The 12,873-nt window shown below is 52.3% G+C and overlaps 1 protein-coding gene across 5 annotated transcripts in view; it reads right to left on the reverse strand.

Annotated features, from left to right (window-relative positions):
* Window positions 1-316: 316 nt before the first annotated feature.
* RAPGEF1 (Rap guanine nucleotide exchange factor 1) overlaps window positions 317-12,873 on the reverse strand; it is a 158,005-nt gene continuing 145,448 nt past the window's right edge. For all 5 annotated transcript variants that reach the window (XM_049896938.1, XM_049896937.1, XM_049896942.1 and 2 more), the window contains 9 exons: window positions 12,443-12,535; window positions 11,443-11,628; window positions 10,335-10,419; window positions 10,086-10,180; window positions 8,483-8,561; window positions 8,295-8,396; window positions 5,001-5,098; window positions 3,505-3,633; window positions 317-2,389 (listed from right to left, as the gene is read on the reverse strand). In XM_049896938.1, the coding sequence (XP_049752895.1) occupies window positions 2,239-2,389; window positions 3,505-3,633; window positions 5,001-5,098; window positions 8,295-8,396; window positions 8,483-8,561; window positions 10,086-10,180; window positions 10,335-10,419; window positions 11,443-11,628; window positions 12,443-12,535 (1,018 nt within the window). In that variant the 3' untranslated portion in view covers window positions 317-2,238. The remainder of the gene's footprint in view (window positions 2,390-3,504; window positions 3,634-5,000; window positions 5,099-8,294; window positions 8,397-8,482; window positions 8,562-10,085; window positions 10,181-10,334; window positions 10,420-11,442; window positions 11,629-12,442; window positions 12,536-12,873) is intronic.

Consider the following 12,873-nt stretch of genomic DNA (forward strand, 5'->3'; position numbering starts at 1 on the left):
CTGTTTTTGAGGCTGAAACACAGCATCCATATTTGCTGTGCTAAGGAGGGTGACTCCTAGGGGTTCTCAAAAATGCAGGGACAATTTGAATTCACACAACCCCGGGTCCCGTGTGCGTAGCGGCCCCTCACGCGCAAACACACAGGCAAACGCACACACAGCAGCATTCAGCAGAGCTGGGCAAAGGCGGGATGAAGGATGGGAAGGGGTGGGAAAGACTGAAATGAAAGGACTTAAAAAAAAAAAAAAAGAGGAAACAAACTAAAACCCACCCCCTACACACAACACTGTTAATAAACAAGTGACTCCACACACGCACACGCTCGCACACACACGCTTTAAATAATAAAGTGACACGTTCTGGCCTGCCGCCGGCAGCATTGCTGCCAGAGGTGGATTTCAACTGCCATTTCACAGATTTCCTCCTCTCTATATACAGGAAAACACAGAAGAGGAAAAAAACCAGCCCAAATTTTCTTCTTCATAAAAGCTGCTCAAAAACCCACAGAAGACTCAAGGGTGACATGGTTGTTCCTTTAAAAAAAAAAAAATCTTCTAAATAGTCAACAGGTGTTACTTTCTACTCCCTTTTTCTTTGTTCTGTTTGAACTGGGCTAAGCACAGTTAGATCCTGGGTAGTCGCTTGACCGCATCCTGAACCCAGGAGAAGTGAGCACTCGTTCATGCAAAAAGGACCTGGGGTGCGGTAGGGTGGGGTGGGGTGGGGTGGGGTGGGGAGGCACAAGGCCCGGCAGGAGCTGCAGCACATCTGGATGCCGGCGGTGGCACACTGGCGGAGGCCCACCTCTGGCTGGCGGGGAGAGCCAGAAGGGGATGGATGCAGAGGGCTCGCTGCTGGCCCAGGGTCCTCCCTGCAAACCTCGCCTCGGATTGTCAACCTCAGCAGTGAGGATGGTTTTTTAACAAGGTGGAGGGAGAGAGCCCCTGCTCTTGGAAATGCTTCTGCCAGAAGAGAAAGAAACCCTGTAGACTGGTTGGAGGGCTGTGGCTGGTTGGCCTCTGAGGTGCCTCCGCAGCCAGGCCTCAACTCAAGGGCCTCTGTGCAGCCTCTTAGGGACACCCCATCCTTCCCAAGGGAGAGCTGACAGCACTGGCAGAGAGGCCTGGTGAGCTGAGGAGGAGCCTTCCTGACTCCACCAGGGTGGTGTAAGATCAGAGGGAAGCTTGTGGGGCCGGGGCTGGGTTGGGGGGCACAGGTGGAGTTTAAGGCACACAGCAAGCAACAGACACAACAGAAGAGGGAGTCCGCGGGTGTCTCCCCAGGACAGAAACGCTCCTCCATACTCCCCTCTCTCTGGACTAACCCACCCAAGGGCTACCGCCCAGCTAGGAAAAGTTAAAAAGGCTCCCAGCAATAAAAAAGTGTTTCTTTGATGGTAAGGTCCCCTGTCCTCCAACATCTTCTTCCCAGCTCCCCAAAGTACTTCTGAAGGTGGCTGATGGAGATCCCCAAGGAGGAGGAGTCCAGCGGAGTGGGGTGGGGGAGACACTAAGGTGCAGCAAGGCGGCAGGCTGCCCCTGTTCACTGCCCCACGAAGGAGCGCCCCACAGGAGCAGCAGGACAGTTCTGAAAGCCAGTACCCTGGTGAGGGGCTGCTGAAACCCCACCTGCCATACCTCTCTGGACCAGGCGAAAGCACACACCGTCCTCCATTTTAGAAAGCAAGGAATGGAAAAGGCCCCCCCTGATCCTCTCTGCTCTTGGCCCACCTCCAAATCTCCCTCCATCCTAGCTCATCTGGAGGACTGCTAGCCCCAGGGGCCCTGCTGAGCCTCTGCTCACATGCCCTTCGGCACACGCGGACTGCCAGCTGAGGGAAGCTGTCCCTCGTCCCACTTATGCCATCTGTGCTGCTCCTGGGCTGGAGGGGTGTGGGCGGGAGGGAGACAGGGGAAAGAGAAGTGAAAGCAGAAAAAATTAAAAATTGGGAAACCACCAGTTCACAAATCAGTCCTAACACCTGCTGGGTCGGCTCCTCTGTGGGCCATAGGGTCTTCTCCTGCAGAGGAGGGAGAGTGGGAAGCTGCCAGCAGGTTCCGGCTCCAGCCCTGTCATCACACCAGAGGCCTGGCCGGGCCTGGGGCTCCGAGGCCCGGACACTTGCAGCCTGCGCGGGGAGAGGGACTGCCGCCGTGCACCAGGTCCAAAGTCTCGTCCGGTCTCGGAGCTGCCCGCTGAGCCTCTCTTGAGCGTTCTCCTCGCTCATGCACCTGCTCCTAGGTTTTCTCTTCCCGGTCTGTTTTTCTCCTTGTTATGTTCCTGGGTTTGATTTTCAGAGAGAGTTCCCATAGGGCCTCCTCAGCCAGGTGGTCACTGAAGTCATTGAAGAAGTTCACAATATCATCGTTTCTCCGGATGTCATAATGCCTGGGGAGGGGAGGCAGTCAGTGAGAGCCAGTGTGGGCGGAGGGGGCGAGACGCCTGCTCAAGCCCTGCTCTAGCCCTACTCTGCCGCTCCCTGGCCACGAGGACCCACCATCCATTTGTGTAAAACGGGAAGCGGTTCCTACTTTGAAGTGCTGCTGTAAGAATGGTAAGAAGAGCTGAAGCAGCACATGGTGGTGACCAGCCCCCAGACAAGGTCAGGCACTGCTGTGTTAACGCCGAGCCAGCCCAGGACTCAACATCAAAGGCTGTCGAGGGGTTCCGGTGTGGGGCTGGACACTGGCTAGTCCTGACTCGTGAGAGGCTCCACCCGCTGCACTGGGGCACCTTGTCCCTAACCTGACCTGGTCTGGAACGGCCTTGAGGTGACTCCCTCTTGGAGCACGACCCTTGAGCCAGGCCTGTGCTGAGCACCAAGGCACCCTCGCAGCAAATCGATGAGGCAGGGGCCACTAATGCCCACATTTTACAGAGGAGGGAACTAGCGCTCAGAGAGAAAGCCACTAGCATCCAGACTACAAGCTGGACTCCAAAGGAAGTGCTCTCGACTGCTCCCCACAGGCTCCCCCCGAGCAGTGCCCCTGCAGTCGGGCTCCCTGAACACGGAAGGCTGCTGCCAGTTGGAGCTCCTTCCTCCTGCGGAGGCCTGGTTCCCTTTTGCACAGCATGCCCCAGAGAAGCCATGCTTCCTTGGCCCACACTGCACGAGGCAGCCCAACACTGGGTGGGCTTGGCTGCCTGGTTGCCCCCAGCTGCCCTCGGGTTCCAGAGCCCTGAGTTAAGCAGCAGGCCGTGCTGACGTCCCCTTGCGATGAGATGGGGTATCAGTTTCCGGGTCTGTGAAATGGGGGTGACGGGAAGAGCTACCATCACTGGGCCCTAGCCCTGGTCCAAATCCTGTGTGGAGCCCTTTAAGTGCGCTTCCTCGTATAATGCTGACTAAAGGTCACAGAAGCAGGCATCAGATCCCATCTGCACAGACTGAGAGTCCGTTTTAGCTTCCCATCTCTGCTCAGATGCCTCAGGAGCTATCTCCCTGTGCATCTAAGCAGACGGTTCAGGTGCCCCCAGAGCCTCCAAAGGGCAGCAACACTCACGCCTGCTGGAAGCACCGCATGCTGTCGAGGATGTTGAACTGCTGCCACCGTTTGGAGAAATTCACTTTCCCATCAATATAGTCTGGGTTTCCCAGGTGAACAAAGGTGAGGTCCTGCAGAATCAGCCCCCTGGGAGGACAGAGAAGCCCAGTTACTGCTCTGGAGAGCTGGCCGAGCCACCAGGAAGGGCCAGTGACTGACAAGTTAACTCCAGGGCCTAGCCCTTTGGGCTGGGCCTGAGCAGCTGTCAAAACCAAAGAGCAAGTCTGGGATGAGGCTTCATGTTTTTTCCAGTGTGAATTACCGGTTCACGAACTCTGGGTCCATGACTGCCTGCTGGATCCCTGGGGAAGCCAGGCTAGGGCCTTGGAGGAGCTGCTAAGGCCCCCACCTGCTACAGACGAGGCCTCGATGCCTCTGTCAGAGTCTGCCAGCAAACTGAATGTGGCTACATGGACGTGCACACAGCTGGAGCTGCTTATGGAAAATCAGTACATGAACAGTAACAAAATAATAAGACTCGAAACCGGGAGCAGGGGAGGGGGGTGGCTTCACTCATAGTGGGGTAAGTTGTTTTAAAATACAGACGACGTGAGGCCAGACAAGTCAAGATGGGGGAGGAGCTCTTCCACTGAAAAAGCTCAGCCTGAGCGACACGGGTGGCACCCTCTCAGGACCCCAGATGTTGTTCCCCTGATGGGAAAATACGTTAAAGTTCAGTGCGGACAACAAGCTAGGAAGCAAGGAGAGGGCATTCTGTGTGGAGAGCAAGCCAGGAAGCAAGCAGATTAGTGTCTTCAAGCATGAAGACCTCCAAGTGAGTCATAGCCCTGAGATATGTTCTGTCAAGCACTGGGCCCAGGGACACTGCTGAGCCTTCCACCCCCTTCTTGGAGATTCACAGTGTCTGTTAGTGTATTAAAGGCTCTGGTAAGACCTGCAAGGAAGAAATTTGCTTGGCTTAGATTATTTCACTGTTGCCCAAGCTTATGTGACCATGGGAGCCTTTTCCCGGAAACATGGGTTTACTCCATGCTATAGCCCACACTTTGGGAAGTGCTCTTGGGGTCCCTGGGAGTGATGGCCAAGTCTGAGGAGAACTGGAATACAGCATGATGCCATTTGTGGGGAAGGAAAGAGAAGCTAGACATCTGCACACGTACTACCCGGGTATGCTCCCTGGCAGATTACAGAAGGAAACGAGTCGGTCTGGAAGGCGAGGGCAAGACAGGAACTTTTTCACTTGACCCTTTCTTTTCTGTTTAAACTGTACTACTAAAAAAAAAAAAAAAGGAGCAGGTTTTAGTTTTCGAGCTAAAAATACAAGTACAAACATCTTACCTGGAAACCCTTAAGTGAGGGTTTCTCGGAGGGAGTCCAATAAAACCCTTAAGTGAGGGTTTCTCTGAGGGAGTCCAATATATATTCCCCAACCCCCAGCAACTGAAAGGAAAACCCAGCGGGGGGCAGGTGGGGGCAAGGAAGGTGTTACTCACAGGTATGGGATGCAGGGAGGCTCCACCTCCGAGAGGGCTGCCCGGTAGGCACGGAAGGAGGAGGAGCTGTCAATCAGCGTGCAGTACTCGGCCAGGCCCTGGTCAGGACAAAGTTAAGGGAGTGCTGGGACAGTGCTCAGTGGGACAAGGCCCCACGCCACCCCACTGATGACCAACTGGTCAACCACCCTTCCGCCCTACATTCACTGAGTGCCCACATACGCGACACCATCACAGACTGCTCTGTGTCCACGGGCCGGCAGGGATTTGGGGGTCAGCAGCACTCCTGGCTGCACAGATTGCAGGCCCTATTCTGGAGAAATATCCCAAGGGTTCCCTGTGCTTGGTCAGAATCATCTCTGAATCACGGGCACCCTCAGTGTGCGGAGGCACTGACAGAAGGGCTTCCTGCTTGGTGAGGAAGTTACACTCTATTCTCCATGCTGCAGCCCAGGTGAGCTTTCTAAAACAAAGTGCAACAGACCACTCCTGGCTCAAAGCCTTTTCTTCGCTTCTCACTGCACTCGAAATACAGTCAACCACAGGTGTCCAGGGCCCTGCAGCCTGCAACCTCCCCCTCCAGCAGCGCTGAAATGCTCTTTGCCTCCTGCATGCAGTGCACCATTTCTCACTTATGAGACCCAGCTGACCCTGCCCCCTGCTCAGAACACAATTTTCCTGCCTTTCCACCTAATTTTTTTTTTTCCCACCTGTTAAGTCCCTCCCCCAGGAAGTCTTCCTGCCTCCCCAGGACCTCTTTTCTGTACAGCAGTATTTTATAACTGTCTCTTTGTGTATGCCTAGTGAGTGGTCCAGCTGACACTCCCTTGGCCTCCCTTCTCAAGGACCATCTTCCCACATAAGGATAAAGGTCCTGCTTCCACACCAGGCTCCTTGAGGGCCTGGTGCTACAGTGATACAGAGCTGGCCCTCTCCTCACGGTGAGGTGGCCAAAATGGCGCCAAGCTCCCATCTGTCCTGGTATGTGCATTCCTCTGTCCCCCCCTAAAGGGAATTCTATTCTTTTCCCAGGAAATTTCTCCTTCCTCATCTTTCAGGTCTTGGTGTGAATGGCACTTCCTCAGGGATGCCTCCCTGGCCCCTGGTCCAGGTCAGATTGCCTTGTCATATGCTGTTAGCACCCTGCCTTAGTTACCTAGTGCTGCTGTTAAGAGACATACCACAGTGGGTAACTTTAACAAACAGAAATTTATTTCCTCACAGTCTAGGAGGCTAGAAGTTCAAACTCAGAATGCCAGCCCCAGGGGAAGGCTTTCTCTTTCTGTTGGCTCTTGAGGAAGGTCCTTGTCTCTTTAGGTTTCTGCTCCTGGGTGATCTACCTGTAGAATTCCAAGAGGCAGACAGCATTTTTTTCCTTTTGTTCTTTCTCTGTCCCCTTCAGTCTAAGTTAATGGGTTTTCTGCTGTGCTAGTTGGTTAGATCCATCAGCCATAGGCCCAATCTCTTTAACAAAAGATTGTGTAGCCACATCGAAGAACAGTCTACGACACATGTCCTCAGTTTGTATAACAGATTTTTCCAAATCTTTAAGCCCTGTTTTCAGTTTGCACAGTTCATTTTTAAGTCCATCTCTTATCTTTCCTCTCACATTTTACTATAAGCAGCAAGGAGAAACCATGTGGCTCCTTTAACATCTTGCTTAGAAATCTCATCAGCCAGATGTCCAAGTTTATCACCTGCACCAAACATTTGAACATAATTCAGACAAGTTCTTTGCTGCTGCATAAAAAGTATCACCCTTTCTCTATTGTCCAATCACGTTTATCATTTTCTTTTAAAGCCTCATGGGAAGCACTCCTAACATCCGCATTGCTAACAACATTTTGTTGCTGATGCCATAAGTATTTGCTAAGATGACAGAGACATTCTCTATGGCTCTCCTCACTTCCTTCTGAGACCTCACCAAAATTGCCTTTGACATCCGTAATTCTACCAACAATCTCTTCAAGGCAATCTAGGCAGACAACTTAAAACTCTTCCAGCCTCTACCCATTATCCAATTCTAAAACCACTTCCACATTTTAGGAATCTGTTAGAGCAGCACCCCACTCCAGACTCTATCTTAGTTATCTAGTGGTGTTATAACAGAAGTGGGTGGCTTTAACAAACAGAAACTCATTTTCTCACAGTCTAGGAGGCTACAAGTTCAAATTCAAGGTGCTGGCTGTAGACAAAGGTTTTCTCTTTCTGTTGGCTCTGGAAGAAGGTCCTTGTTTCTTTGGGCTTAGGCTCCTGGGCAATCTTTATGTGGCTTGGCATCTCTCTTTCCCCATCTCTGCTTGCCTGCTTGTTTGCTTTTAATCTTCTTTATTTCTCAAAGCAGACTGACTCAAAATACACCCTATACTAATCCAGTTTCATTAACATAACAAAGACAAAAACAAACAAAAACACACACACACAAAAAAAACCCCACAAAACCAAACCTACTGCCCTAGAGTCTATTCCCACTCATAGTGACCCTATAGGGCAGAGCAGAACTGCCTGTAGATTCTCCAAGGCTGTAATCTTTACGGAAGCAGACTGTCACATCTTTCTCCTGCGAAGCAGCTGGTGGATTCGAACCACTGACCTTTCGGTTAGCAGCTTAATGCTTAACCACTGTGCCACCAGGGCTCCTATAATAAAGACAAAACCAAAAAAACCCACACCCACTGCTGCTGAGTCAATTCTGACTCATAACACTATAGGACAGAGTAGAAATGCCCCGTAGAGTTTCCAAGCACCTGGCGGATTCGAACTGCCGACCTATTGGTTAGCAGCTGTAGCACTTAACCACCATGCCGCCAGGGTTTCTATAATAAAGACAACCCATTTCCAAATGGGATTATAACCACGAGCATAGAGGTTCAGATTTACAACACATATTTTGGGGATACGGTTTAATCCATAACCTCCCCATCCTCTCTTTTGTACTTATCCCACAGGATTCACTACCTGGTATCTGTTCACTGTGAGTCCCCAATGCCTAATGCAGTACCCGGCCCAGATCAGCCCCTCCAGAAGGGCTGAAGGAATAAGCAGGTAAAGCTGGGACCCACGTATGGTCTTGTGGCACAGGACAGTCATGACATTACAGCTCCAGAGCCAACCCTGAAGCCCTTCTGAGACCTGACAATTAGAGACGAGGAAACAATGGAGGGGGCCACAAAGCAGACTGGTGACAGAGCGGGGGCTTCATTCCAGTCCCAGCACCTTCTGCCACAGCCAGCTTGCCCAAGTGCCAGGTGGGCCTCTCTACCTGTGGACACGGAGGGCGTGGCCCCAGCTCACCTCTGAGGTCTGCTTCTGCCACTCCAGCCTGCGGATGGGTGCCGAGTCCAGCGCAGAGAGGATGGCCAGATAGGAGTTGAAATTATTTAGCTTCCGTAAGTGCTACAGACAGAGACAAGGCCTTGTGAGGAAGGTGCTAGGGCCAGGCAGGCCCAGGGCCTCCTGGGGCAGCATGTGGCCACAGTTACCTTCATGATCTTGATGAACTTCAATAGCAGCCGTTCCCTGTCCTGGGCCTTTTCCTGTAACATGATTATTGACCGGACCCTGCACAGACCAAGGGGGAAAAGGAGAGAGAGCCACGGTGACTGGTGGTCCTGAGGGGGGTGGGACTCCTGCATCAGCCGGCCCTGAGCCTACACACTAACGCCCTGGGCTGTGCGGGGCTCCAAGCACAGACCCAGTCCCTGCTCCCAAGGAGCCTACAGCATCCCAGAGACAGACGCTAGATGCCACGAAAAATCTAGGAACTAATGCCATAAAACATGAATGGTGGTGCACTGAGTCTGCAGGTGGTGGGAGGCTGTGGAGGATCAAAGCAGAGCCTTTCCTGATAAATGGTGATGGTGACCCTGAGCATCTCTGGGGCCAGAAAAAGCCACTCACAAGGCCTTAGGGCTGGCTCAAGGGAGACAAGCTGGCACATGGATTAAGGAGGCATCTTGGCCAGCCGCAAGGGAGGGAACAGCAGCTGGCACCAAAGCCAGAGCCAATTACCAAAGACCTGTATCATTTGTGTCAAGTGTGCGGTGAAGACTTCCTGGTTTCACAGAGTCTACTACCAGATTCACTGAGGGGAAAGGCCACACTCCGCTCTGTCCCGTCAGCCCCGTAAACGGGCACCTGCCTCGAGGACACTCTGAGGACCACGGTTCTGAAAAGACCATATCTACCCCTCTTCCTAGCTAGCCCCAATCTGTTGGGGTATGCGGCCAGAGCTTCCTTTACCCAATTCGGGGGCTGTGGTTGGAGGCCAGGCTCAGGGTCTGTGGGTGTGGTTTCAGTCTGCCCTAGAAACCACCACATCCTATTGGGCAAAACTCTAAACTCTTATGATGGGTCGCTACTGCTGAGCACATTTAGCGAGTGAGGTGCTTCCTGTGGTGGGGGCAAAGCAGGGAAAGTGGGAGATGACCCTGTTTTTCTCCAGTAAGCAGCCCTCAGAGCATTTTGAAAATATCAGACCTCTCCCCTGGTGGCAGCAGTAGGGTGGGTTCTGCTACAGCTTGAGGCTGACATGCTCAGACCGATCCTCTATTTAATACCATGAGGCTGCAGGCGTTTTGATTTACATCTTGAAGAGCTAAGATTTCTGAATTATAAACACACTTTTGGGCTTCAATTCGCCTTAAGAACTAAAGGCTAAATAAAAGTATTAATAAAACCCACGTCTTTGCTAACTGCTCTTCTCCTTCAGGCAGATTTAACGTGAGGATTAGCCCTGACAGCTGCCTGGCAATGTCTAGTGCAGGATGGCAAACAGTCTCCCTAACCCCCTGCCATCTATGACAGACATTCCTAATCGATCCTAGCACTTCCCTTTCCTGCTGAGCTTCAGACTCCTCAGCCAGCCTTCCACACAGCCACTTCCAACTCATGGGAGTTGACACGCAAAGTAAGCCCATCCTGTCTCTGCCCTTGCTCTCTGCTGCCTATAGTTCACAATTAATGCCCGCCAGGCTTCAAACTGGGGCTTGGAGGAACAGAAGGCTCTCTGTGAGGGAAAACACAGGTGCCCATTGGATGTGCTGCCATCAGAGAACCGGGGCTCTGGCTGAGGCCCCTTCTTACCAATAGGACATATTGTTGAAGTGCTCAGTGAACTGGGTCAGGTTGGGGCTCTTCTCCTCATTTTGCTCTTTTGCCCAAAGCAAAACCTCGGGGATCTGAAAAAGGAAATAAATTAGATACAGCTGGAAACCTCTAGCCTTCCTCTGATGGGTAGTTTCTGTCACTCATTTGGAGATGCTCACGGGGTGGGAGAGCCCCAGTGTTTGCATGAACCTACTCCCCCAGCTCCCTGCCCGCTGAACACCATACCTCTATTTTATAGAACAGCTCAGCATCCAGCAGTGTCAGCTGCTCTGCTATCTCATGGCTGTGAAAGTCATGCAAGGTCCCCGGCCTGAAAGACAGGAGGTGCGAGAAGAGCAGTCAGGGGAGCTAAGCTAGCGCTGCACTCTTAAGACGATCCAGGGAGCTGCACCCCAAGCCTCACTTCTCAACAGGAGGTCACACAGCAGTTTAGTGGTGAACAGGACCAGACTGGGGTGGTGCTTTTCCTGGGACAATGCCACCTAATTTCCTTTCCACTCTGCTGTGTGTCCTGCAGCTTCAGGGGTCGGGGAGATTAAGCTTCCCTTCTGAACTCACGGACAGTTCAGGTGCCCAGGAACTATTGTTCCCTTCTGAACTCACGGACAGTTCAGGTGCCCAGGAACTATTGTTCCCTTCTGAACTCATGGACAGTTCAGGTGCCCAGGAACTATTGTTCACTTCTGACCCCACTTTTAGGTGGTCAGTGGCCAGTGAGATGACTGTGGGAACAGAGATGGTGCCATATAAATGAGCTAAGGTGCTTGTTATTAAGGAGCTGGTAAGTCAACAAACATTCACATCTGAAATTAAAATTCACTTTGGGGGTGGGAGAGAAGGGGCAGGTGACAGATGTGAAACCTATACAGAGTCTTAGGAATGTTCTGGATGGCACAGGAAGGCTGGGCTAGAATTAACAATTGCCACGTTCCTTGGCACCATGAAGATAATCGAGAGCTGACTACAGCCAGGAACTTACTCATTTATTTCCTGTCGTATTAAGCCCCCCACATGCCCTGCCACCTCAATTCTTCGTAAGAAGGTGACTCATCACACAAAACACACCTCCCAGAGAAGAGCCCCAGCTCACTGGGGAAACCCATGGGGCTGTCCCAGAGGCAGCTAATCACAGGGTCTGGGTGGAGCCAGGAGGCGAGGCTGTGGGGGTGGGAAGGTAAACTGAGGAAAGAGGAATAAAAGGGCTGCTACTGGGATTCCTCTTGTCAGAGGAGGCAGGGTCAGAGAAACAGGCTAAAGCTTAAGCCTGGAGAGCTCCCACCTGTGGGAGACTGGGCCTGGGTCAGAACTCACGGTCATGCAGCTAGCTTCTCACCTGGCTGCTACTCCCCTGGCTGCCAGGGGCTGGTCAGAGTTGGCACACCTGAGCAACTTCTTCTGGTCCACCTTGTCCAGGATGTTCTTCCGGAGCACGCGGGCAAGGCTGAGCTCTCCGTTGCACACCAGTCGAAATACCAGCTCCATCAACAGCTTCAAAATCTCTTCTGTCAACTCCACTAGGCTAAAGGGCCAAAGGGCCACAAAGTGAAGGGCAGGAACACAAGACCCAGGAAAAGTATTGCCAGCTACTGAGTCTGGGACCCAGTTTAAATTCCAAAGGGCAACAGGCCCGTGATCAACACAGAGTTGGGAAACCTCATGTGGGAAGAGAATAAGGAAAAGACCTTGGGATGGCTGCTTGCCTGTGGCACACCCCGACTTTCTCTACCTACCACTTACCATGTATTACAAAGTCCCAGTTGTACACTCATTGACTGAGGTCACCGCCCCTGCCCTGAAGGTAGGGCCTATCTGTTTTGTTCACCACTGATTCTTCAGACCTAGTACAAGGACCCATTCAATATATATTTGTCAAATGAATGGAAATGGCAAGCACACATCAGAGGTACAGAGAGGTCGCTATGGAAAAGCTGAGGAGAGTGGGCAAGACGGCTGTCTCCACCCCAGCCTAGACTCCACTCAGCCTCCCGCGCTGCTAGTGGCTAAAACCTCAGCCCACTGTGGACTTTGTCCTAAGCCATTGCGGGAGGGATAGCCCCAGGGCAGGTTCTAGCCTAGTCCACGGTACACCCCACGAGAAAATCCAGGGCCCAGGCGTAGGCTGGTAAGATTCCTCACTCTGCTCTAAGGCGGACAGTTCATTCTCTCAAAGGGCTGAGAAGGGGTTTGAATTCATGTTCACGCAGCTCAGAGCAAGCCCTGTCCAGTGCTGGTGGGCAGGGCTCTGGCACATGCCCTGGGAGAAGCAGGGAAGCCCACACCACCCCACAGGCTTGAATTTCTGCCCCCTGGTCCCCGCTGGTGAAAGCACTCACCACAGCTCATCCACCACTCTCACCAGCACGAAGAATGTGTTCTTGCTGACACGCTTCTTGAATGTGTCGGCGAAGGGAGAAAATTTCTCGTATGTGGAGTGTGGGTTAAAAAAACAGCCAATTTTTATGTGGTGGAGAGCGAATGAGGAAATTAACTTCTTCTAGCTACTATTTACTGAGTACTGACCATGTGCCAGGAGCCCTATGAGTAAGGCTTTCTCGTCTGGAAATGAAGGCACGGGGATGCTGAAGGACTGTGCAAAGGGGTGGGGCTGCAAAGCGGGGTTATGAGTCCAAATCTGCCTGATCCCAAAGACTACAGCCACCACTATGCTCTCCTGCCTTCAGAACTGTCTCTACTGCATCATCTAGGCCTGGCTTTCTATCCATTTTAAGCCAGTTTCTTGTGGGTCTCAGGTAAGAGAAAGGTG

This window comes from Elephas maximus, chromosome 9, assembly GCF_024166365.1.
Source record: "Elephas maximus indicus isolate mEleMax1 chromosome 9, mEleMax1 primary haplotype, whole genome shotgun sequence".
In the NCBI taxonomy this organism is placed as follows: Eukaryota; Metazoa; Chordata; class Mammalia; order Proboscidea; family Elephantidae; genus Elephas; species Elephas maximus.